The sequence below is a fragment of the Neopelma chrysocephalum genome, unplaced genomic scaffold, assembly GCF_003984885.1.
Source record: "Neopelma chrysocephalum unplaced genomic scaffold, ASM398488v2 Primary Assembly neopelma1_70, whole genome shotgun sequence".
NCBI classification, from domain to species: Eukaryota; Metazoa; Chordata; class Aves; order Passeriformes; family Pipridae; genus Neopelma; species Neopelma chrysocephalum.
In genome coordinates, this window is record NW_020897730.1 from 3,095,936 (window position 1) to 3,121,525 (window position 25,590).

The 25,590-nt window shown below is 39.8% G+C and overlaps 1 protein-coding gene across 5 annotated transcripts in view; it reads left to right on the forward strand.

The window, feature by feature from the left end:
• Positions 1–121: 121 nt before the first annotated feature.
• The window catches only part of TFDP2 (transcription factor Dp-2), a 48,623-nt gene continuing 23,154 nt past the window's right edge, over positions 122–25,590 (forward strand). For all 5 annotated transcript variants that reach the window (XM_027686110.1, XM_027686111.1, XM_027686112.1 and 2 more), the window contains exons 1-3: positions 122–230; positions 11,470–11,563; positions 17,436–17,502. In XM_027686110.1, the coding sequence (XP_027541911.1) occupies positions 11,549–11,563; positions 17,436–17,502 (82 nt within the window). In that variant the 5' untranslated portion in view covers positions 122–230; positions 11,470–11,548. The remainder of the gene's footprint in view (positions 231–11,469; positions 11,564–17,435; positions 17,503–25,590) is intronic.

Sequence of the window (25,590 nt, forward strand, 5' to 3'; positions counted from 1 at the left end):
GCCGCCGAGCTCCGGGGCCGCCGGGGCTTCCCGGCTCCGCGGCCTCCTCGCCAGCGCCGGGGGCGCGGCGCCGGCCCGGCCGAGAGGCGTCGTCGGCGCGGCGCGGCTGGATCGCTCCCCGCCGCCGTGGCTGCCAAGGGACCGTCGCCGTCTCGTCGCCTCAGCGCAGCTGTCTGGGCCCGGCCCGCGCCGCCGCCCGCCTTCCCCTCCTTCTCTAGCCGGGCCTGCGGGTGAGCGGGGAGCGGGGGGCGGGTGTGGGGGCCCGGGAGGGTGGGGGGCAGCGCGTTTGTTCAGCGATCAGCGCCCGCCACCCCCGGAGCCGCCGGCAGTGCGGTCCCGCCGCCGCCCCCGCCCGGTGCCGCCGCTCGCCGGGCGGGCGCCCCGTGAGGGCGGGAGTCGGTGCCCGACACCTGCGGGCGGGCCCGGGCGGCGGTGACAGCCGGGGCACCTCCTCCATTGTGGGAGCGGCGGCCGGGCCGCGCCGGGGCCGTGCGGGCTCAGCGGGGCCAGCGGGGCCCGGGACCCGCAGCGACCGGCCCGGCCCCCGGCCCTGCCCGGGGTGCTGGGAGTTGGGGCCGGGGCGGGTCTGACCCACGGCTCTGACCCGGAGAGGGTCAGCCCGGCACAACAAAACTTCCCCGGCTACCTCTTCCTGGGAGTTACAGGCCTGCCCCGGCGCCCGGCTGGAAAGGGCTCCACGGCAGAGGTGAACCCGGAGTAAACACCGCCTGTTGGAACTCGGAATACAAACAATAGGAGGAAAATACGGAATAAGCAAACTTCCTTGAAATGTGGGAGAAAACCGCAGACGAGAGCGTACTCCCTCCCTGAGTCGAGGGGGGATGCCGAGCTGTGTGTCACAGCCCTTGCTGTTCGGTGGGGAAAGGACTTTGGGTTTCATTTTCTCTCTAAATTCTTGATTTGACAGAGAAAATGAGTGGTTTACGTTGATATGATTTATCATGCTGTGTAAAATTTTTTTTTAAATTACTACTCGGTCAGTTTTCATAATTTTGAAATTAGTTCAATTATTTTTATGACTCTTCATTAATACTTTTAACAGTTGACTTTTTTTTTCAACTGCTACCACTGATGTAACTTAATTGTGCTGACAGAAAACAGCAAAACATTGGAGGTTGTGTGATGCTGTAAAAAATTGCAGCTTTATACAATCTTTGATTAAAAAATAATTTTATGCTAGTAAAAATGGGTGCTGTTAAAAGAGAAATGAATAATTTTTTCTCAATTTCTTTACCCTTCCCAAATTAACTTCCGTTAATTGATTGTATTATATCCTGCCAAACACAAGTAATGTATGATCTGTATACATGGGACAAAAGCTCATGAGATGACCAATGTTATAGGACAAACCCAGAACTGAGTTTCACAGCCCATACTTGTGCCAATGCTGTATGTACTCAAAGATGTTTTGTATGCAGTGAAGTGCTGAATTTCGGGAACTTCTGTTCAAATAACATGTAGGGTGCTAACTACAACACTTTGAAAAAACTTAGAAGAGTAAGGGAGAAGTTTGAGTTCTAGGAAAGAGAAGACTTGGCAGGAGAGATGGTCATAAGAGGGGACAAAAATTCTCCTTTGAAATGTTTCTTGTTATGAAGTGACTCTAATGCCTTTAGAAGAGGAAAGAGTAACAGGTCAAATGATTTAGTTTTATACTAGGGAAAACAATGAAAATTATTAAATACTAACAAGATTGTCTCATGAGTGAATTTAAGAGTGATCTTATTTCACTGTCAAATTATTGGGCTTTCTTTTAACCACTTCCTTTGGACAAAAATCATTAATGCAGCACACAGAAAAGAAACCATTTGACTTGTACTACATTGATGTAATTAATTTTACAGAGAACACACCAGTGATAGGAATGCTCTTCATTGCTGCAGGGGGTTCTGACTGCCAGCCTCACTGTACAGAGTGAGAAGGTGCAGTTCGCAGTACAGGATCTTGCCAGCAGCTCTCCAGGGTGAAGGGGATAGACCAAATAATTTAGCTGGGCAAAGGCACAGAGCAGTTTGCAGGGGTGTCAGTAGTACAGGACAATTCTTTGTCAGCAGACACTACTGAAGAGGCCTCTGGAGCATCTGGATGTACTTCCTGAAGGGTTATGAGCCCCCTTCCAGGGAATATCTTTCAGTGGCTTTGGCTAAACTTGTTACAGGTGTAGTAAAAAAATAGGAACCAAAACTCCGACATTATGTCCCTGTCTAGGGTTTATTATGTTATTTGGTTTAAATGTGAAGGCCTTGTCACTGTGCCTTTGAAAGCTGAGTGTGAATCTCAAAAGCAGTAGAAGAACAGTGACTTGCCTTGGCCAGGAAGGGCAGCTGCTGCAGCCCAAACTGTGGTAGTATTTAAACTTCTACATCCTAATGTGGAGCAGAATGAGTTCTAGTTATAGCCAGCCTAATTCAGTTCTTGGAATTGCATTTCTTCTGATATACTACCTTAAAATAGTGTTCTTAGGGTTATCTTTATTAAGTGACAATTTCTTAAATGGTTTGCTTTTTCTATATACTTTTGGGTGCAATGGTTAAGGCTTTTTCCTCTACCTTTCCAGTTACATTCACAGGACAGGACTCCTAATGAGGCAGCAGTGAATCTTGAAATATTGAAAATAAACAGTCTACTCTGGTGCAAGGAATTGTAGATTTTTTTGTGTGCAAACCCAAGAAGTCACTGGAATCACACAGGTTTATCCCAAAACTTCAGGTATTAGGTGAAAACCAATCTCAGTGTCCCAGTGTGGTAATAGTACACATACTGTGTCAGAGCTGAAAGCATAAATGCCTATTGAATGATTGAGAAACTTGGTATCTGCAAGGAAATACTGTAAAAGGTGCAGGTGTGGTAGGGAGTGACAGTTTTATAACAACTTCCTGGATTGATTCTTTATGTGTTTTGTAACATCCAGTAGTAGAATGAAATGAATTCTTTTTTTCCTTTGTTATTTGATTTGGAGACTACAGCTCTTTTGCAAGAAGCTGAGGCAGTAATAAATGATCTTACTTTCAGAGTTTCATTAAAGGAACTTCTTTGCTCCTTGGTCTGATTTCCTGTGTGCAGTGATAGTTTCCAGTAAAGGCCTTTACAGCCTGTTCAACTTTACTTTTATACTTTTTAATATTTATAGCATAACAATCAATCTAAGCAAATCAAACTGCAGGCGTACGATAGTTCACCTTGCAAGACTACTATATATGTTAGTATATGCTAATGTCTATACTGATATGTTTGCATTAGTAGAATTACAACAAAAGCACAGACTTTTAGAATATCCTACTTCTAGTGAAATACAGAACAGTAATTAAATGAAAAGGGATGGTGTTTGAAAATAATTCTAGATCTAGCTATTCCCTTAGTAATGCTGAAGAAACTCTTTGCCTTTCAGAACACAGTTTGCAAAATCTGCAGCCTACTGAAGCCACTTTTGAAAATATTTGTCTTTACTGACCTGTAGAAACTTTTAGATTTTTGCACCACTAACTTGGTGATAAAATAATGCTTTATCCAGCTCACATCTAGTATTGGCTGTCACAATGGAGTCTGGAACTAAGCTGGGAAAAGATGAGTGGGTTTGTTAGTATGCTTGGTTGAGAACTGCAGCAGTTCAGGTGTTGGCAGTTTCATTCTTTCTGACTTGATAATGTTTAAAAGAGAAGTAGAAGGCAACTTGGTACTGTTACCTTCCCAAATCACTTAAGCCTGAATTCTAGAGGGGGCTCCTTCAGAGGTATCGCTGAACGCACCATCCAGAATTGTTGTGGCACTGTGATCTTCCTGTTTTACAGTCCTTAGGATATTTGATAGACATCGAGCAGACAAGTTTTTCACAAAACTTCTGAACATGCTGTTAGTTAACTAAGCTTCTAGAAATAATCCACTTTATGAAGATGATATTCCTTTTCTTTTGACTGGTTTTGCATTATTTCAGTCGGTGAGATGTGCCCTGACCATCAGGTTTTACTCAAACAGTAGTAAGAGGAAGCAGTGATGGTAGTTGAGACTGTACTTCTATTCCTAGATTCTTTCCTAACAGTGAATGGAGTGCTTATGTCCAAAACATGGAATTTTTAACTTCTATAGACCCAAATCCATTTGTGAATGTAATTCTGGCCTTGCAGCTTAATTTCTTTTTTTCTGTGGAGGGTAGGGGATGCTCCTCTGTTTGGCAAGTCCAGTTTCTTCTGTTTTATCAGGTTCCTGTTGCTGCCAGATTTGTCTTGGTTTGGGTGGGAATACAAATGATCAGCTCTGTCTCACAGCCTCTTCAGTACCTTAGTTCCACAGTCCCTCACTAATCCCTGTTGGGTGACTGTAACACCTGGAGGGTGTATGGGAAGGTTGTTTTGATAGGAACTCATAATCCATTTCCCGGGGGTGGTGTTAGCAAATGTTTTCTATGAGAGTAAGGGACTGTTTTCGTTTACTATTTTGTTATTGTGTGTTTCAGCCCAATATGTAAGTGGATAAAAAATAAATAAGCTCATCTGCTCAGAAAGAAATTAGCAGGTTGTGACAGGTACTCACTGTCTTTAAGGCTGTGAACTTTTAATGTATTGAGGCATCGGCATTCGCAAGTCTCAGTGAGCAAATACTGATACATTTGCTTTAAGATTTTAATTCCCACAAATACCACTATAATAGCTGCCACCAAGTTGAAGAATTCCTCTATACAACTTCACTAAAAGTCACTTGTGAACCACAATGGTCATCCAAGTATTATGGTGGTAACATGATCAAGAGTTGTGGATGAGATTAGAAACTGTAAGTGAAAGTGAGCTCATGTCCTCAGGGTGCAATAAAAACCTTCTTGTGCGTGGGCTCTCTATTCCTTGGGAGGAATGAGCTAGGTAACCTTTCCTTTTATTATAAACTTGACCTTGAGACTTGAGAAACATGAGCAATATATTTCTCCTCTCTTAAATGTGCAATCAAATTGTCATAAACTTCAGTTTATTTAAACTTCAACTTCCAAATACATTTAAACTATTTTTTTTAATCAATATCATCATACCTACAGCTGATAAAATTTCAAGCTGTGTATTGATTCGGTATAACAGCAGGCTTCTGCTCTCTGTCAAAAGCAAATTATTCATCCCACTTCTTGCTGTATAAGAAATTGGGAAAGCTGTGATCTGAAGACAGAATACCCTCCTTCTTCCTAGTACAGTTTTGAAGCAGGCACACATCCCAGTGACCTCTTCAAAAGCATGGAGTAGTCTTTATATAAACAAACCATGTCCAACCTTTTGTCACATTTCAACTCATCAATAAATTTCGAGGAGATCATAAACGCTTTTTTTTTAATGGAATCATGATGTGGTTCTGAAAGCCAGACTGAGCTGGTCAATCAGCTTGTTAATTCTGAGGGTTGGTCCTGTCCTGTGCACAGGCCTGGGTGGCCCTTGGAGCTCTCAGTGGGTCGCAGCACATGGAGAACTTTCTTCTACCCCCTTTCAGCCCCATTGTTGCAATCCTGACAGTATGAGAACTGAATTGGCTCACTGAGAGGTCAGATAGGAATGGGAGTTGTTGAGACCATGTAGCCTGGAGAAGGAATGGAAAGTGGAAGAAGTGGGTAAAGGTGGAAGATCCCTTCTAGCGTTAGCAAGGGGGGGATCTTAGAGCAGTGCAACGTCGCATGGAACTGTACCCTTCGGGTCATTTTGTGTGCTGTAATCAGTATTTGTGAGCTTGTGCATCACTAGAAAAATCCCTTTTTGTCTTTGTACTGAATTATAACTACAGAAGTATGAAATTTTTTGTAACCTTTGCGCTTCAGTGAATACTGTCATAATCTTCAATCCATGCGAGAGTAGAGTTAATAATGGCTTTAAACTAGAGCAAAGCTTCTAGCAAATTAGAAGGAAAATGTAAGAAATAGCTGCTAAGTCTCTTCACCATCAAGTTTTTTGTCCCTATGTAACTTGGTGATCTTTAATTAAATGCAGATGTAAAGTTATTTTCAGTTCATTGGATGTTAAGATCCTTCCAGCTAAGGGATGTAGACAAAAGTATATCTCAACAGGGTGGTGCAACTGTTCCATGTCTTTGTCAATGTACTGGTAACTCTAGAAATTTAAAATCTCAAAATTAAAACTCATTACAAGACCAGATTAATATCTAGAGCATTCTCTGATGTATCATACAGTATATGAACTCGTGGTAGCAAGAAGCTTGTGTGAAGTCTCAGTAGTCAAAAAGATGCTGTTTTCAGCTCAGCTTAACTGAGACAAACCTAGTGAGAGAACAAAAAATGAGTTTATAGATTGGCTACTTAAAAAAACCTGCATTTTTGTTAATTCCAAATGTATCTATGCTGATAAAAGTTGTATATAAAACTCATAAAGATATTTTAGATCATCTTGTTTTAAGTGCTGCATGAGTGTTACTCCCTTTTCTGATATCAGACCCTGTGTACTTTATCTTGAACGATAGTAAGCTGGTTTGGGGAATTAAAAGAGCCTTCAAAGGTTCAAGTACTTGGGAATTATTCCACATGTTTAATGTAATGTTCTCCTTATTTGGGCAATAGGGGACATGCTTCACCTCATTGATTTTGAAATAAGCCATGAGTGCTGCTCCTATTCTTAGACATAAAGTTTACTGCTGGTACTGGCATGACATTGAGCATGTCTAAGAACATGCCTGAGAAACTAAGTCGCTTGAGGGCAGGAGTATCCAGTTCTAGGTTGCTGGGATCTGGGACTCGGCACTGTCAGGACTGGACAAGCAGCAGAACTTGAGGCTCAGCAGTGCAGTTCAGTGCCTGGAGACTTTGGGCACTTTCAACTAAGGAAGAGTTTGAATTCAGCTTTGGATTTTATCCTTGTGTTGTGTGTTCTTGTCACTTGTACATCCGTTCAGACCTGTCTTCATCCTTGGGATTGAAGATACTCAGTAACCTCCATCAGTGGTGCTTGTGGTAGTCACGTATATATGTACAACATAGATAGTCACGTAATACATACATCTGCATTTAATATGTGTCTTGCTAGTCATGTAATAAGTACAACAGTGAGAGTAAGTACAGCAAGTGGTGGAAGTAGTGGGGCTGTAGCATTTGGGATTGAGTCCGAGAGTACTGACCGAGATCCAATTCATTTGGTGCCTCAGGATGTGCTGCATGAAGTCCTTAAAGGGGCATTTCCCCTGACGTGCTTCGGGCAAACCACACTGGGTGGTGGCTGTTCATTATACAACTGAAGGTTTATACTCATTGAACTTGTGTGTAGGCCTTGGCTGTGTTTTCAATTTCTTTGTGCTGTGTAAACTTGAGTCATAATTACTGCTGTTGTCAGGTGCCAGTTGATTTGTTCTGATGACACACTGGAATTTTGCTCAGTCTCAACTACAGGGTGAGATCTTTGCTTTCAAATTAGGTTCAGGTAGTTTTATCTTCCATTCGCACCTTGGTTTAAAGCAGCCATTCTCATTTCATTTCTGTGTCTTGTAGCAGGGAAAACTTTGGATTCATAGGCTGCAGCCTTTTAAGTCAAATAAAAGTGATTAAACGAAGCTTTTAAACTCACTACTCTTCTCAAATTATTTTATTTTGTTAAAAACTTCTAATATCATTTAGTGGTCAAGTCCCTTAGTTTTCCTTTGTTGAGTCTCTCTAATCACCTTGTCTGTTATCTACTAGGACTTTTTTGAAGGCATACCGTTGCTCACAGTAAAAGCTGGAAAAAGAAGTTACACCTGCAATTCCTTCATCAAACACATCATGGTGGGAGTTCCTTTCAAATGGTTCCTAAGAGCTACTTTCTAACATTATTTTCAAAATACAAATTACTGTGTGATAGCTGAAGGTGGTGACTTATTTCCCGCTCTGTGTGTGACTTGTTGAATACACTCCTTTTTGAAGTGCTTCATGAAGTGACAAGCTGGATGTTACGTGGTATTCCTGCCTTTTGCAGTTTGTAGGCTGAGTTTATTTCTTGTATGTGTATATGAAGGATAAAACTGGGACTAAGTCATCTGAAGAGGACTCAGAAAAAAAGTTGGCAAATCAATGGAATTTTCTTATAGGGATACAAAATCTGTAATTTAAATTCCAGAAATTTGCTAACAAAGTTGCATTTCTGTTGCGTGGGATACCCAGAAATGAATCTTACTTGTACATACAGATACTTTCACTAAAATTGGTCTTATTTTAATCTCAGTTTCTTCAAAAAGGAGGTGGATATTGAAATTTTTTTTTAGGAACAAGATAGGGAAACGCTTCCTGGGAGCAGGTGGAGTTCTGATAAGTACTTCATAATTTTGAAATTTTACTGGTCAGAAAACTGAGACACAAAGAAGCAGCATATGTGTAACAGGTGGTCTAAGCCATGTAGATGCTGTGCATAAATTAGTGATTTAACACTGAGCCTGTACTGATTAATAAGGAATCTTTTTGTTACCACTGTCTTCTGAAATCAGCCTTGTAGTACCATAGCTTGAAAGTCAGTGCTATGGAGAGGGGTGTGAAGAATATAAATTAATCTCTAGTGGAAAGGCTCATGTTATGCAGGTTTCTTTTTCTTTGAACTGATCACACGTTCCTCTTAGCTGACCCAGTTACTTGGAATAATTTTCATTTTGCAGAACTCTTGATCAAGTAAATGAAAAAAGTGCTCCTTGTTGATGATAAAAATCATTCTAGTGTACTAAAATATCTCTTTTTTTTTAATGTGTACCATGAAGACTTAATGTTAAACCAATTTGGGTAATTATCCAGCAGTTGTCTTCATTTGTAGATGTTTAGTAGTGATGTAATATTTACATAAAAATGACACTTCATGTGGTGAACTGGGCTCTGGCACTGAGGAGGATCTTGGTGTGGTGCTGGTCTATGTGAAGGTCTGATTGTGAAGCACTGATAATTTGAAAGAGAAACCAGGATAAGTGTGGTAAATCTTAATTTTCGAGGGCAGAGTGTTTTGTTAAGTAGATTTATTCTTTTCTACTATTAGGTTTTACCCACTACATGTGTCTTATAGGGACAATTGAACAATAAGACTTTGGACCATAGAAAATAAACGTAAGAAGGAAGGTAATGTCATTCTGCAGATGACTGTTTTCTGGTTTGTTTTGTTTCTGGCACTGGGATTCAGCTTCAGTATCACAGAAACTTTACAATAGATCCGGCTTTTAACTTGTAAGGAGAATAGGTACAAATAAACAAACAATTTTGTTGTAGCTAGAGCTTGATTATCTGGGGTTTTGTAAATTTAATGCTCAAACTGACTTTTTAATGTCATTGGCTTAAGCGATTAGGAAACAGATGTTCTAGAAGAAGCTACAAGTCAAAGTTTACAAAGTCAGACAGTTTGATTGGCTCCTTGTACCGTGCAATATATGACCAAAAGGCAGAATTATGGGAGCTGATTATAAACCAAGGCTTAGATTATGACTGGGCAGTCTTAGTTCAAATAAAGCAATCTTCATGTCTCAAGTGCTTTGGCTCCGAACTTGTCTTTATGCAGCTTCATTTCAGTAGGAACCAGCTAAAGAACAAAAAGGTTGAGTTTTATGTTTTTCCGTCTGTGTGGTGCAAGCACAAGCAGCAATTGGGGATGAAGAGAATCTCCATTTTGAGGCCATCTGTGTCAGTTCTTTTGTCTGAACCTGACAAGAGGTCATGGCAGATGGTGGGGTCACAAAGTCTGGCTTCTCGAGCTTGACAAAATGTGTTCATAAAGCTGGAAGAATACCAACTGTTCATACTGGCTGAAGAGCATTGTGGAGAAGGACTGTAATAGTTTGTGAACAATACTTTCTGGATCACTAAGCTTGGCAGCAAATAACTTGTTAAAGATGAACCTGGTTTGCTTATACATAAATGGATTAAAACCGCTTAGCAAATGTGTTCTTAACTATGGTTTATTTGAGTAAATTACTTGTAAAGCCTCTTAAAGAAAGAGAGGTCAAACTGCATCATGAATTTTGGCCAGAGCTCCAGATGATGTATTTGGAGAGTTTGTGTGGAAGGATGAGAAAGGTGGAAAAAGAACAAGCAAAAGATCATAATTTGCAGATGCAATGCAAAAATTGAGCTTTTGCTCTTTTCCATGACCTCTGTAGCCTTGGGGCTTTTCTGTGACTCTTCTTCAGGTTTCAGGATTGCTACACAGATGCAGTGGCCCCTTTCCCCAGGCCATAAATAGGTATCACTCAGTAGCACATTCTCTGAAGTCAGAGAAAAATTATTCTTATTTTCTTGGATGTTTTGTCATAAAAGTGAAATGTACAAATTTTCACAGGAGAATATCTTAGTAGAATTGTGTGGTGTTCACATGCTGGAGCAACTGCTTAATCATGGCTGCAATAAAATGGAGGCACTAAGGATTAAATACAACTCATTCAGCAGGAAATGGAAGACACCTCTATGTTGAGTAAAATGGTTTTCCACTAAAAGTTTTATTGATACCGTGGCCGAATAAACCAAGACATGTATAGAAACAGCCTAGAATTTAATATTCTGGGCTGTCCAAAACTACTAATGCAGTGATGGGAAGTGGTGGTAGAGTGCCCCCTTAGCTGTGCACACCCTGGAACAATTCCTGGCACTCTCCTCGAAGGGGGTGAAGGCGCTGCCCGTTCTCAAACCTCATGTAGGTTAAAATACAGAGGAAGTAACATGAATTTCACTCTGCTTTTGTAGTGGTGAGTTCTGCTGTAAATGGTTGTGACTCATATTTGGTAATTAGTTTAGGTATCTTCCTAATTTTACTGAGTTGATTCCACACTTGAAAATGTGAACATTTTTCCGTATCCTAAACATCCAAGTGCAATTCAAATGTCTTTTATAGTTCGTTTTTAACTGCAGGTAGTATTTATAAAGTACTTTCGAAGTACTTAAACACTTTGTCAAGTTAATTCTATCTTTAAAATGGTTTGTGCTGCCAGCATTGATTTGTAACTTTTCTTCTCTGTAAGACTTCTAGAAGCTTTCATTTAAAAAATAAGTCACTTTTAAGTATTTTTCAGTATACCAAAATTTTTGTCTTTTCCTGGAATTCTAAATTATAATTCTAATTACACAGATTAAATAAAATATTTAAAAGATGAGTTTGAACTGCAGAGGTTTTTCTTGCATGTTTCCTAAAAATACTGAATGTTTTCCATATATATACATTTCATTAAAAGCTTTCCCTGTTGTTGGTGGCTAAAGACACAATGGAGAGAAGTAATTCTCTTCCCTTTTATAAAGACATACTCTGCATTAGGAGCAAAAGATTGCATGGTTTTAATTAAAAAGCTTTAGTAATGGCATGACATGCTTTGCTAGCACATTAATGTCATTAGGCCTCTCTTTAAGTTGGTGTCTGTGTATAGGATTTCATCTCTGCCTGTCCCAAGCAATGTACATTTCTAGCATCTGTGAAGAACCTGACTATTGTGGTGATTGATTTTATCAAAAAGCGGGGTTTCACCTAAGGTATTTCATTAACTTTCTTACAGGATGTTCATTTTAAAGATTCTGTGAAGATGAAAAGGGATATCTTATGGTTTTACGAAATATAAAGCAATACTGTCTGACATGACGGCTAAAAATGTAAGTATAACCCTGCAACATGTATTACTTTGTGTATTGGCATGCTGCCAGTCACTGCTGGCTTTCAGAACCGTATGGACAGACGTAAGAAATCAAACACAAAGACCTTCACACTGAAAAATCTTGTCTGATTTTTGTACACCACAAATGTATTATCCCATCATCTTCTGCTGTGTTTTGATAAATTTAAACTGGCTTGAAGCTCTTTAAGGATGTGGAGTCCACTCAGCTGTAGGTCAGGTTGATAAGTGAGGCGATGCTTTCTGCTGTTTCCTTGTTGATCCTTTTGGGTCCCTTCCAACTTGAGATACTCTGTGAGTCTGTGATTCTTCTAATATTGCTCCAAACTCACCTGAGAGCTGCTCATTGTGTTGAATCTTCTGACCTTTGCAAAATCCTTCTACTGAGTCTCTCTCAAAACTCAAGAAAGAACAGAAAGACTGCGTATTTCTCTACTAATGTCAGTACACTCTTGGTTTCTAGAAGACCGAGGGTGTTCCTGTTTCTTCTCTTGCTGCATTAACAAACCTGTAGTGTGATGTCTGGAGGCTCCATGTTTGACTCCTCTATCCCAGGTTCTGAGGATGCTTATGAAGTGTCTAACATCCTGACCTTAATTTTCTGCCTAATTAGCTGTGCTTCCTGTGGTACACAATTTGTATAGAGAACAGTTCTGATTAAGTTTGGTGATCACTAAGTTGAGCGTGACTTTGGGCCCTTGGCAATTTGCCTGTTGACAGCCTTTGACAGGGCATCCTGCAGTCTGGGTAAATGTGAACAGGTTTAGGAACCAACCCCAAAGAAGAAGTACCTCATGATAAAAGTGCAGGTAGCCCAGGGTGGTGCTCTGTTCAGTAACTGCAAAAGGTTTTGTGCATGTTGGGTTACATTGGTGCCTGGGGCATAGTTTGGTTAAATTAATTCTCAACTCTCAGAAGTTTCTGTTGGCTTTATTAGTAGCTTCATTTGGTGTGTAGTTCCAGACTTTGAGGTGTCTTACATCTCACTTTCTGATTCAGGCTTACCAAGACAGAAGATAATTTGATACGTATATGCAAAGCCCTTTGACTTATTATTTCATAGGTCATATTAATCTCTAGTTTCAATAAGTAGTTCTACTGATGTATGTGGAACAGCTGCACAAATCCAGATCACTTGTGGTTTTGACCTTTTGTTTGATGCAGTCAAAGGATAAATACCAATCCCAATAAAATCCCTGGAGTGTTGCATGATAGAGTCAGAGAGGCATAGGTTGGAAGGGATCTCAGGAGGCCATATATTGTGCTGCTTTGTGTAAAGCTCTTTAACACTGGAATCCAGTGGCTTGGTGATTTGTTCAGGGCTCCATCAGGGTTCTGGGTTTTGAAAGTCTCCAAGGACAGACGTGAACCTTCAGTCTGGGCAACCTGTTCTTGTGCTGAATATAGATGTGGTTTTGCAAGGCTATGGTTACTTTATAGAAGAGATGTTGTATTGGTATGTATGCTTTGAAATTTTGCATATCAAACTTAGGCAAACCTAGTTATGTATCTAATGTTTATGAGTTTATTTTTTAAAAAAATATTACTGTGGTGCAGGTGAATGTAGGACTCAGCTTTCATGTTTACCTGTAAAAATGATGGTCATATGCTTTGTGTCCTTATTTGTAGGACTTCTTCAGGTTTCCCAAACCATAGTTACTTAGACTTGCATACTCAGGGTAACAGTGTCAGCCCTAGTGTTTTCTGATGTTGTTAGAAGGCCCAAGAATGCTTCTGAATTTGCAGAGTTGGGGGGTTTAGCATATGCCTGTTGATTTCTGCAGTTCAAAACCTGTTTCAGATGCAAGGTTAGTGTTTGTCTGTTATATTGTTGGATATGGTTTAATGATCTGCAGAGTGAGCTGAGGGAGAGAACTTCTGTGAAAGTATTTCTATCTTTTTTTCCTTTGTGTTGAAGCATCAAGGAAAGCGAACGTCAAAGTACTGGAGCTTGGGCATCTTCCTGAAAGCTCTTGAAGGGCACGTATCTTTCATTAAATGTGTACACACAGGGAAACTGCCACCTCTGTGTTCTGAAATCACTGCCCCCAGCTGGGACAGAGTCTGGGCATGTTTGTGATCCTTCTGCATCACAGCCAAGTGCAGTGAGTTTAGGCTAAAATGGCCTTTCATCTCACATGCCATAAGCTGTGGTGAACAGCCTTCCCTCCAAGGAAGCTTGTGCTTCAAGCGCGTGCCAAAATGTTTCCATAGATTGGATGTGTATACAAGATGAATAACGTTCCCCATCACTGTTTTTCCTTCCTAACTTTTTGAGTACAGGATTGGAAAATTATCAAGACCAGCTCACTGTTCACTTCCTTTAAATGCAGGACACTTTCTACCATCTGCTTGTGAAATATTGTTTCAGCTTCCATAAAAAACTAATCCAAACAAAGCAGCTACAAATAATAAAATGTTGAGTAAAAGCTACAGATTCTCTTGGAGATGAGATGTTGTGTATATATAATATACATGGCACCTGGATGTAATTCTAATCTTTCTGTCTTATTGGGTTATTTCATTCTTTGCTTATATCATGAAATGTGTTTTTCTTGCCTGTTTTGTACTGCCATTCCCATCTGTCCTTCAAGTAAGACGACACCAAAACAGAATTGAGAAATGGAGGAAAAAATGAGCAAATATTCACGGTAAACTTATTTTTAGGACCAAATAAATAATATGACTAAAGCAGATTTTTTCAATAAGTCTGTTAGTTTTGATTGTTGGCTCTGGATTTTTATCCATGTGAAGATATTTGTCACTGCTTCTCAGGGTGGTTGTCTTGTTGTAGATGAGGTCAGTTAAATGGCTGTGATAGCTCTCCTTTCACATGTCAGCATGGAGGAGAGTTTAACTGCTGCAGTTGGTCTAGGAGACTTGCCCTGAGCAGTATGTCAAGCCTTAGAGAAGGCTGGGAAGCTACAAGAGCTTGTTGTGATTCTTTTTTCCTTTCCCCTCATCCCATTTGGACAATTAGTTGCCTGATAAAAAAGGCATAATACTTCAGTGGAAGTATTTAACAGTATGCCACAGCCTGCCAAGTGCTTTCTCCATCTTACTTCGTGGCTGGGCTCATCATGCTGCAGATGGACAGGAGCAGCAGTCCAGCTCCTGCCATTCCCAGTAATCCACACTCTGGGGCACTGTTATAAAGCAGAAATATCACATGAGACATACAAAAATAACAAATTATACCAATTAAGCATTGGATCGTTTGCTGGTTTTAGTTTAGGAGTGGTTAAATTACAATATCCCAGAAGCAGTGGAATCCAGATAACAACCTGGCCCAGGACCTCTGACACTGAGGTGGAATACTGTAAAGGTCTGTTCTGCTGCACTATTGTAATATTATATCACACATTGCTACTTCTGAGGGCTTAGTTATGATTATTCTTCTGTAAGAGAAGCAAATTCCTTTAAGTCTGCCATATTTTTCACTTAAGTTCTCACAAAATTCAAGTTTCTTTTCAAACTCTTCTAAACTTAGATATAAAGATTATTAAATTTAGAAAAGTGCTGCTGTTTATTGGATGCTCTTTATAAATGTTGCAGTTAGGACCATTGTAATGAAAATAACATATTTATGTGCAAACTGAAATTCTGCTATAATCTTATGTCATTTGGATAACTGAAGTACAACATACACACAAAAAAACCCTCAAGTACTTTTCTATATTGCATTAAATATGGATTCAGTTAAGTAATCTAAATCTTTCAGAAAATAAAATGTAAATGTTAGACTTTTCATTCTGAGACTGCACATGTACATCACCTTCAGTGTTTAATTGAAGTGCTGATATGAATCAATAGGGAAATAATAGGGAAATGCAGTTGTAAATCTAGAGCTGAATGTTCAATTGTGAACAAATGGCAGTGGTGTCTTTGAGGATGTTCATCATAATTATTATCCCTTCTCCTGAGATGAATTGAGGCCCTTTTCTCTAACGTGATATTTATCCCTGTGGACCCCTGTTCTTTCTCTGAATTTAGAATTACTCCTATTTGTATTCCTTCTTGCAGAGGCAAGGGGCCTGGGGAGAAGCTGTTGTTTGTGCAAAGGCAGCAGTAGCATGATCCAGGAGTGCTGGCTCTTCCCTTGGCGGTGGAATGGCCTTGCAGTGCTGTTCACTGTGCAATTACCAACCTCTCCAACCTCTAGTTTAAACTTCTCCTCGAGAACACATTTCAGTGTAAGGAACCACAGTGGCTTCTTGCCAGAAGAGCTTTCCTTGCACCCAAGCACCCGGGGGGAAAAATACCAAAGTGCTTCAGTTTTCCATATGGATCTGCTCCCAGATCGTGATAGGAGAGGTTTTGCTTTTGTTTTCATGCCTTCATTCCCTCACCCTGTTCCCTCCCCAGCCCCGCTGCATTGCTGCTGCACTGCTGCCGCCTGCTGGGAACAGCCTGGGAAATGGGGAGGGAACATGGGACACATTTGCTCTCTTTCAAAACAGCTTCTGGTGGTACCATCGCCTGCGACAGCCAAAGCACTTGGCTGCCCCTGGGAAACAGTGATGAGAGTCTAGAGGGGTGTGCCAGGAAAGACAGGCAAGGGCAAGTGGGATACTAACAACAATTGAGATAAACTGAGGGACTACACTGAGCATCTTTAGGGCTTGTTTACAGAAGCACCTAATTAGCTCATTTAGGCAGTGTTTTTGCAGTTAGGGTAGTGCAGCAACAGTTAATCATTTTATGTGTCCCCTGATGGTGAAAAAATCTTGATAGAAATAGTTTCACACAGTGCCGTGTGCAGTTTTTTCCCTACAAAAATTATTTGCTGAATACAACTTCTTTAGTGGAACCAAGCGTCTGAATGCTTATGGTAGGTATTTTTTATTCTTGTGTAGTTTATTTTAGTTACTGTTTAATTTGTCTAAAATTAAATTATGTTCTAATCTGAGATGATTAAAATTCTACAAGCATCTCTAACATCAGTTCCATTATTGCTACATACATTTGTAAAATAAAGCAAATATTTGATCCTTGGTCATATAATTGTTTTCTTTTAACTTGGATATCAGGCCCCTTTGTCCCAATTACTTACAGAAGCACTCAAATTTTATAGTGTTTTAAAAAGAGTTTTTTTGTATTTAGTTTAGTTGCCTAATGCCCCAACAGAGCTCAGTACCCCAGTGCTTCTCCCAGCTTGGAAGCAAAACAGAATGCTTTGTTGGACAGAGGTTTCTAAGGTGGTGTAAGCAGAATGTACTGAAACTGCAAAGTGCCTTACCATTACTTGCTGCTGCTGAGCTATGAGGGACTTTCCATCTCTTCCCTCCCTTGTCCAGGAGCTGTGATCTTACATTTTTCTGTACAAACTGCACCTTTCTATGCTTTGTGTACCTGCCAAAATCTGAGATGCACCATTCTGTGTATGATTTAAGTTCTCCATGTATCTGGTAACTTACCCTAAGTAAGTATTATTTACCTCTTGCCCACAGGGTAAGGCAGTTTATCTCTGGAAGCTGGGAAATGTATCTGAAATGCATCAATAGTCACATCTCAGACCTGTAGACCCTGTGCAGCTTAATACCGAGGGTTCTGGACATCAGGCAGATTTGTGCTGTGTTATTGGTGGCAGCTGCTCCATTTGACTTGGAGGGAACAGTGACTTACACCACAACAGCCAGAATGGGCTGCTTGGGTCACGTGTAGTGCAGCAGCAGAATACAATTGAACTGAGTTCTTTGCCTTGAATCTCATGCTCTTGTTAGACTCTGCTGTCCATAGGATTATGATGGTTCATAATGCAGAACAGATTACTTTCATAATAATGTTAGTTGCATATTAGAAAACAAAGAAAGGTTTATCATATTTTAAGACTTCAAAAATGTTTTGTTCAGGTTGGTGTGACTTCCACAAATGGAGACTTGAAAGGATTTATAGATCAGAACCAGAGTCCAACAAAAGGTAAGAGAATTCTATTTGTATACCTAGAAAAGAACTATACATTAAGACTTATTTCACTGTATGTGGTTGATTCACATTTGGGAGACTCAGAATTTAAATGGAAATGTTTTATTACTGACATATAAGTGTCAGTAGAAAAGATTGGAAGATCTTCAGACTTTCAGAGGGGAAAAGAGGGTGTAGTAAAAGTAATTTAATTAGAGGCTAAAATAAGCCCATTTTTTCATTCCTTGATGGTGAATAATATGCCGAATTTCCTGATTTCTACTCCACCCTTAAAGTTCCCATACTCTGTTGTCAAAATGACAAAGAAGATTAAGCATGACTTCATGCTTTTAATTGTTCTGCACAATTATATTTTGTCCTGTCCTGTTTCATCTTAGTACTTATAGATTAATCACTTTTGACTCAAAACCAGTTTATGATCAGTCATAACAGCTACAGTATTCCAGTAAAAATAAAGCTGCAACCTCTTATATATATTAGAAAACTTGAGGATTTGCAATTCAGAAAACATTTCAATCAATCTTTCTAAGTAAGTAAAGTTTACTGTTATCCACTGCAATAAACAAATGCATGTACTAGCTGGAAGAATGATTTTTGGCTCATGGCATCAAAATGAGAGAGTCTAAACAGAAAATGGCTAAAGCTTTGGTATCTTCCTAGTTTTCTAAACTCTGCAGAACATTACAGACTGATGTTAGGCCTCTGAGAATTATTTATTGTGCATTGGTGAGATAATTGCCCTTTGTGCTTCATTATTTTGTGATTATTGTGTCATGGTTCTAGGGAAGAAGACTAAAATAAGTAGAATGTTTTCAAATAATTCCTGAGACAAGCAATGGGTTTATACAGAAAATAATTGAATAACTTTATAAGTACAGGACAATATTGTTAGTAGTAATATCTCAGTGATCCTTATCCCACTCTTTATCAGACTGTGCTCCTGGGATGATGGATGTATTATTTACCTCCATTTTGGTATATTTTCTACAATATTATGATCTAGTGAATTTTTTTTAACCTTGAGATATAATTAAAAATCGCTGACATTTCTTTTGAGATATAACATCTTGTTCACAATGGCTTACTCTTCTTAGAGAATCAAATATTCCATAAAAGCTGGAAAAACTTGTATAGATACAGCCAGTGTCTAAGCTATCTCTTACTTTCAATCTGAAGTGTCCTTTACTTATTTCTTTTGGCATGTCCACTGCTGGACTCTGGAAATTAAGGAGGGGGGAAGAAACTCAGAACAGGCATTCAGATCCATTGTATCTTTATCAGAGCTTTGTGAGCTTCCTAATGAAGACAGTTTTTATTGTTCTATCCATTATTGAAGTTAAACATTTACTACAGTAAAAATAAAGGCAGTTTATTGCTACATATCTGGGCCTATCTATAATGTGCCTTCATAGTATTGTTAGTCTGAGGCATGATGGATTTATGATACCTTCAAGAGCAAAGGAGAGAGGCCAATTGCTCAAAGAAGGATCTTCCTGAAAGTATCAGATTTCAAGTGCTAAAAATTATTGCTTAGAAAAGTTGCATTTAAATAATTTTTTTTCCAAATAGATAATTGTGGTGTGTGTTTATTTGTTATTTGCCTCTAGCACAAACATACTAATTTATTACCAATATTGCATTAAAGGAGCATTTCAGATTCCACTGCTGAGCCACAAGCACATAGAAAATTCCTTGCAAAATGTCTTCGTTTTTAATAATGAACTCTGATAATTTTTTATACTGTGAAATCTGTTGTGTAACCCTGGGTTTACTGGGTTTAATTTTGAAAAATGCTGAACTGTTCTAGGTAAACCCACTGCTCTGCCACTTTGCCCAATAACAGTGGAGTGCAGCCTGGATCTTTGAGGATGCTGTTCCAAACGGCAGGAAGGTGTCCTGAGACACCAAGTTGGCTGTTGCTCCTTCTGCAGTCTCTCTCTCTCTAGCATTAGCACCACGAGACAAGATTATGTTAAGGAAATTTTCTGTCTTTGTGTCATTAAAAATGTGTAATCAAAATAGCTAATTACTTGGCCCTTGCACTCCAAAATTACTCCCTCTGCTTTTCTTCTGTTCTCAGGCTTAACTTCCAAAATCTCCTTTTCCCCTGGACCATCTGAAGCAGTTACTCTGTTTCTGCTGTTGCAGTATCAGTTTGATCAGGCTCCATTTATCTTTCCCACCATTACCTTTAGAGTCCATGCTCGACCTCTGGGTATTTTCCTGGTTTATTTTGCTGCAGGAGAAGTTAATGCTCACAGACTTAGGTATTGCAATCTAATCTGTAAGTGTTAAAGTACTGCTGAGTCACTTCTGCTGATTTTTGAATCTGAATTAATGTTCCCAAAATAGGTTGAGGGGTTGTTTGGTTTATTTGGAGGTTCAGTTTTCTTATTGTTTCCTGTGTTTGTTAGTGAATACTGTTGTCTTCTTGCTGCAATTTTTTTTGAGTCAGGCTTTTTAGAATGCTTTCAGTACTTTTTTGTTCCTTGTATAGATGATGTCTGTGAAAAGGAAGGTTTCTAGTACCCAGCGTATCTAAATGCAATACAGATTTACTAAGGAATTTGATGTTTTAAATGTGATGATTGCAGAATCAAAGCACATACATCCAAATTTGTAATCCTCATAAAAAGACTTGCTGCCTAAATCTGAAGGGAACCAGATTTTTTTTCCTAGGTGTGTCTAGAAGAAACATCACAGCGCTCAGCAGAGCATTAACTCAACTGTTGTTCACTTTGTTTAGTGAACAATTCCTATTCAACAGGCAATTTACTTCCCTACATTTGTTGCCTTTAATTCCTAGGCAACAGGCTCTTTTGGCTAAAAGCCCTCCGTTTGGAGCTTGTTTCCTCAGCTTGAAATGAATACTCATTGGATCTGGGAGGCAATGCCACATGTGGATGGCTTTTGACTAATGGCCAGGGGCCACTTGTGCAAGGACCACCATTGGGTGAAATATTTTAAGTAGCCCATGCAGCACAGTCTCTTTTCATTTAGTCTTTGGTGTTGTAGATTCTTATTGTTACAGTCAAAATTGTTCAGCTCTGGCAGGCTGGACCGGCCATGCTTCATTTCCTTACCTGAAATTATCCAGCACACTAGTGATGAAAATGATTCCTGTAGGAGACCTGCATTTTAATTCTCTCAGAAAAACAGTGGTTCTGGTTCTCATTTAGTGAATGAATTCTCTTGGTTTGCTGGATGCAAAAGGGATGCTTCCTCTCAAGTTTTGGAAAGCAAAGGTGGCTGTTGCTGTTCCTGGCCTTGGGGATAGGTCTGTATGTATGTGTCAGGTATTCTTTTAGTGTTTCATCAGGGATTGTGCCTGTTGGGAGAAACACCTGGTATGCTCCATGCTAACAAGACTGTTACACTCCTGGGTGCCAACAGAATTTTGGTGCCTAGCAAAGTTAACTGACAGGAACTAAGGTATTCCATCATTCAGGGAAAATCCTAGTCTAAGTGGCAAGAAGTCCTTGTGGAGTTGGCCCATTCTGTTAAAAATATTAAGTGTAATAGTTCAAGTTAGTCCTTAAACAGGTATAATTAGATTTGTGATTGAGTTGGATAGTGACAATTCTGTTGTGGTTTTGGGGTAATTGTTGCAAGCTGTGAATGAATTAGATCAGACAAGCAGCAGAGTTCATATTAAAAAGTCGCATGTGTAACCAGAAGAATTTAAAATTTAATCTGTTTGGGAGACATTCCCCACGCTTCCAGTTTTGTAATTCTGTTCATATATATTACAAAAATGGAAAATCAAATCTTTTTTCCAGTCTTTCCAAGCAGAGGGCATGTCTGTATTACCACTTGCCCCATAAAACCACCTCACCTCCCTCCATGCATCCACATGGATGTCTGTAGCTTTGAGGGCTCCCTGCTGGTTTATACAGTCCCAAGGCTGCCTGATCTGCTGAGTGTTAGAGTTGCTTGGGTGTGAAGCCTTGTAATAAAATCAGTGTTTGCAATCAGATATTACTTGCAAAATCATTTTAGTGGTCAGTGAATCTTCATCAGCCCTGTTGGTTTCCAGGTGCTGCTGCCTTGGCTGCACAGCGGCGTGTGAGTGGCCACATGGAATAGTCCGTTTGTATTTCGGGATAGCGGCAGGAATGCCAGTGTCACATCTGCACGTGTGGGGAAGGAGAGGCCACCTTAACTTGGGGTGGGACTGGGCACAGCTCCTGCTGCTGGGGCTGCCAGCAGCACAGGATTCTTATGTTAAAATCTACAATGTAGACTAACACGATGGTTTCAATGAATCATACTGTCCTTAGGTAATACTTTTTTGTTACTATATTCCCAAATTCTATGAATTTACATGTTGTTCTCTGTTTATTGCTGTGAAGGGAAAAGGGAGTCCAGCCATAGACCACCAGACTTGCAACAGGCTCCAGGACAGAGGATATGTTAGTCATACTTGCAGAGAGATTGCTTTGGGTGGGAACCTTAACTTTTAATACAAGTTCACAGTGAACTTTGTTTCAGTCCATCTTTTTATTAAGCTGTACCTATTTTTTATTAAGTCCTGATTGAGCTTATTGCACAGGGCTGCTCTAATGGAATGAACTTGTTCATGATGTGCTTGAAGAGACCTGCTAAAATGACCCAGACATCAGAATTGGTTATCCATAGACCTGTACCTGGTACTTTTGGATTCATACAGCTGTTAACTCCTGTAAGTTTGTTTCAAATTGAGCAGTAAAAGACTGAAAATGTACTGTTCAGTGTAAGCCTAAGTACACTGAAATATCATCTACCCCATTTTGCTTTTTCTTTTCTACGGATCTCTTTGATTTGAGGTATTTCTAGATATGTACATGCTTCTACAGACTATGGAATTTTTAAAAGTTAGGTTTGTGGCCCAGTAATTTTATGCAGTTAATAAACAAATAAATGTCCCAAGAAAATACTTGTGTACTAATAGCATGATAATAATTCGGGTTTTCTATATGCTGTTATAATACCTGATCTTGGAGATCAGTTTATGCTGTAGTGTAATAAAGGATCCTGAGGGCACATCACATATGTTATTGCAAAATATCCTAATGGACTGCTGATGTTTCACAACTCTGAACTGGGGTTTTTTGCCACAGGCTGTATTAATTTAAATGGCTGTTCATTGAGACACTTTTAAAATGTGGACACTTGTTTAGAGCTCTGAATATGAAATCCAAATTACCAACACTTCCCCGGTGTTTTGTTTGGAAATTCAAAAGCTTTTTTTGTTGATGTAGGCATTGTGTGTAACCCCAGCTGGCTGGGCTGTGCTCCCCATCAGCCATGGTTTCCTTCAAACTGGCTATGACAGATTCTATAGATTCTCCAGTTGACATTGTTTCTGATTATCTTTGCAACTAAGCTGCAAAGACCTAACAGATTTAGTTATACAGGAAGAAAAATCACTAAAATCTCTTTAGCTTCGTATTTGTATAGAAGTGCATGTTGTTTGTGTGAAGTTAAGCTATTTAGGGTGCCACATAATGATTTAAAGTGAGTCTTGTGGGATGGTTCTGTGTGCATGTGAGTGTACATGTACATAAACATGAATAACTTTATCTGTGACTGCTTGAAGCTGAATGTCGTTTAAATTGAATTTTTCTTTGTGCATGCAAGTAAAAATATTGCAGAAATGCCAGGAGGATTAATAATTATGTAGTGACAATGTTTTTTTTAAATGTGAAATTATAGCAACACTGATTTCTCTCCGTGAGAAACAACAGTGGCGACTGAGGGATGGAAAAATAATTTATGCAGAAGCAAAGTGCTTTTGTTCTGAGAGAAACATACATATATGCACTGGCAGATTTTTATTTTGAGTTTGCATTAGTGAGGAGCAGGCTCAGTTTGGGGTGGCTTTATGTGTATTGCAGTTGAAGCTTCTCGATGAGAGTTTTAAGTCCGTTTCTTTCCCATGTGCTTGGGTTTCCATAGGTAAATGGGAATAATGACACTGACCTCCTTTGTGCCTTGAAAGTGCTGCTGAGAAACATTATATAAGAATTGAGTATTATTATACAAATCATTCTAGTTTGATCCATCTGAGCTGACCTTTTTCATCCAAGCAATGAGATTACCGTGACTCGGAGGCTGATGGGTCTCATTGTGTTCAGCTTATCACTGTACTCAGTGCTGTTGTGCCTTGGGACATAAATCAGTGTAATCTTTTTTGTCCCCAAATGATGGATGTTATTAAGACTTGGCATTTATTTAGAATTTGGTCATGTTTAAAGCCTTTACAGTTGCTTTGTGATAATATATATATAGTTACTTTGACCATATTTCTGCTTTCAGTTGAGTACAGAAATCCATTGAATGTTTTGTGGCATCTACTTCCTCCTACTTTTTCTATGCTGCTTCATAAATAAGACTTGAAGAGATTGCTCTTGTTGGTGTTTGCTGTTCTGTAATACTACTTTGCCTTCAAAACTTTAGAAATGACCAACTCCTCAGCAAACACAGGTGCCTTAATCTCAAGAACTTGGTGTAAAATACAGCAAGTGCCTGTTCCTCAGCTGGTTGTACTTGTGTTAACAGTTCCCACTTTGTAGTGATGCTTTTTCTGCTCTGGGAGTGGTCCTGGCCAGCTCCAGGTCTGGCAGTGGTTCCTGTGTCCCACAGACCTGGGCTGCTGCTATGCAAGGGCTGTGGGCAGGGCAGGGGGCTCTTGGAAGTTGCATTTCTCTTTTAGAGAAGAGCAGTGACTCTGGTGATCTGATCTGCAAAATCTGTCCCTTCAGCCTGGGGTGCTGATGTGATCTGTTTGGAAACACATTAACTTTTTGGAGCAACAACGTGAACCAGCTGTCCTGTTTGCTCTGAAGGGACTTGGAGAGGTGGTGTTTCCACCAATAGTATTTGTTAAATATTTGTAGCATTTAAGGTTACATGAGTATGTGGACCATAATGCTATGTTTGAGAAAAAGAAAACAATAGGGAGGGAATATTTTATTCATAAGTGATAAAGCTTTGTTTACTTATTTTTCAGCTGCTGACAAACATGTAGAACAACCTCTTACTGTTGTAAAATTGTAAAATTTGGTTGTTCTTTCTTTCTGTCCACTGTGGATGAAAGAGACCTCACTCATTAAAAGAAACTGGTCCCTTTCTATCCTATCTGCATTTAAAAATCTGCACATTCACATATTTATATTTACCCATGGAGAAATTTAAAAAGAAGAACAAAGGCAGGGAAACATTTCTTTGAACGCTTGATCAACTCTTAAGATGATTTTGACAGTGCTGCTGCCAAATGGGGGATTTGTGTGGGGATTAGAAGATGAAAATCTTTTTTTATTGACAGCAACTCCAGCCAAAAAGACATTTAAACACACACCATATGTAAACTGCTGTCTTTTTAAAATCAAGATCAAGTGATTTGAATGATCCTGGTATTTCCTGAAGTTGCCCTTATGGTGACCGTGTACATTTATCTGGGGAGCCCTGTAAAGGAAGGCACAGTGCAGCAGTGGCTGCTAATTGTGCTGCTGTGCTGACTGCATAGTGCTGTAATTCTGACACATCTCACTCTTATTCTGTGAAACATGACATCCCAGTGTCTCTTGCAGGGCAGGAGGTGTTGTTGGAGGCAGCTCTGTGGTGGAGCCCTGTGGTAGAGCTGGAAGCCAAATCCGACATTTCAGAATTTTACTGCATTTTGCCGTGTGACCTTATGCTGTCGCCACCAGAGAAAGTAGTTTATTTCTTTTCCCTGGTAAGAAGAGGGACAAGGACAAATAATATGAGAGCTGATCTTGGAGATAACAGGGTCAAAAGTTTCAGCTGCAGCAGAAAAAAAGAAAATTCCTACAGCAGTACTGGGAAGTGACACATCATTGATTGCAACAGCCCGCAGTGAGGGGGGAGACTGGATTTTGATGAGAATATGCTGGCACAACTTGGGAAATCCCAGGCAAAATCGTCTAGCAAAAGTAAAACTGACAAGTAGGAGAACTATTTTGAGCTCAAAATGGGAACACAGTGTATGTAAATCATGAATTGCTGTTTTGTGCACTCTGGCGCTACCTCACAAAAGATGTTTCATAATAGAGCAAGGATTTCCTGGGGGGGTGAGTTTGG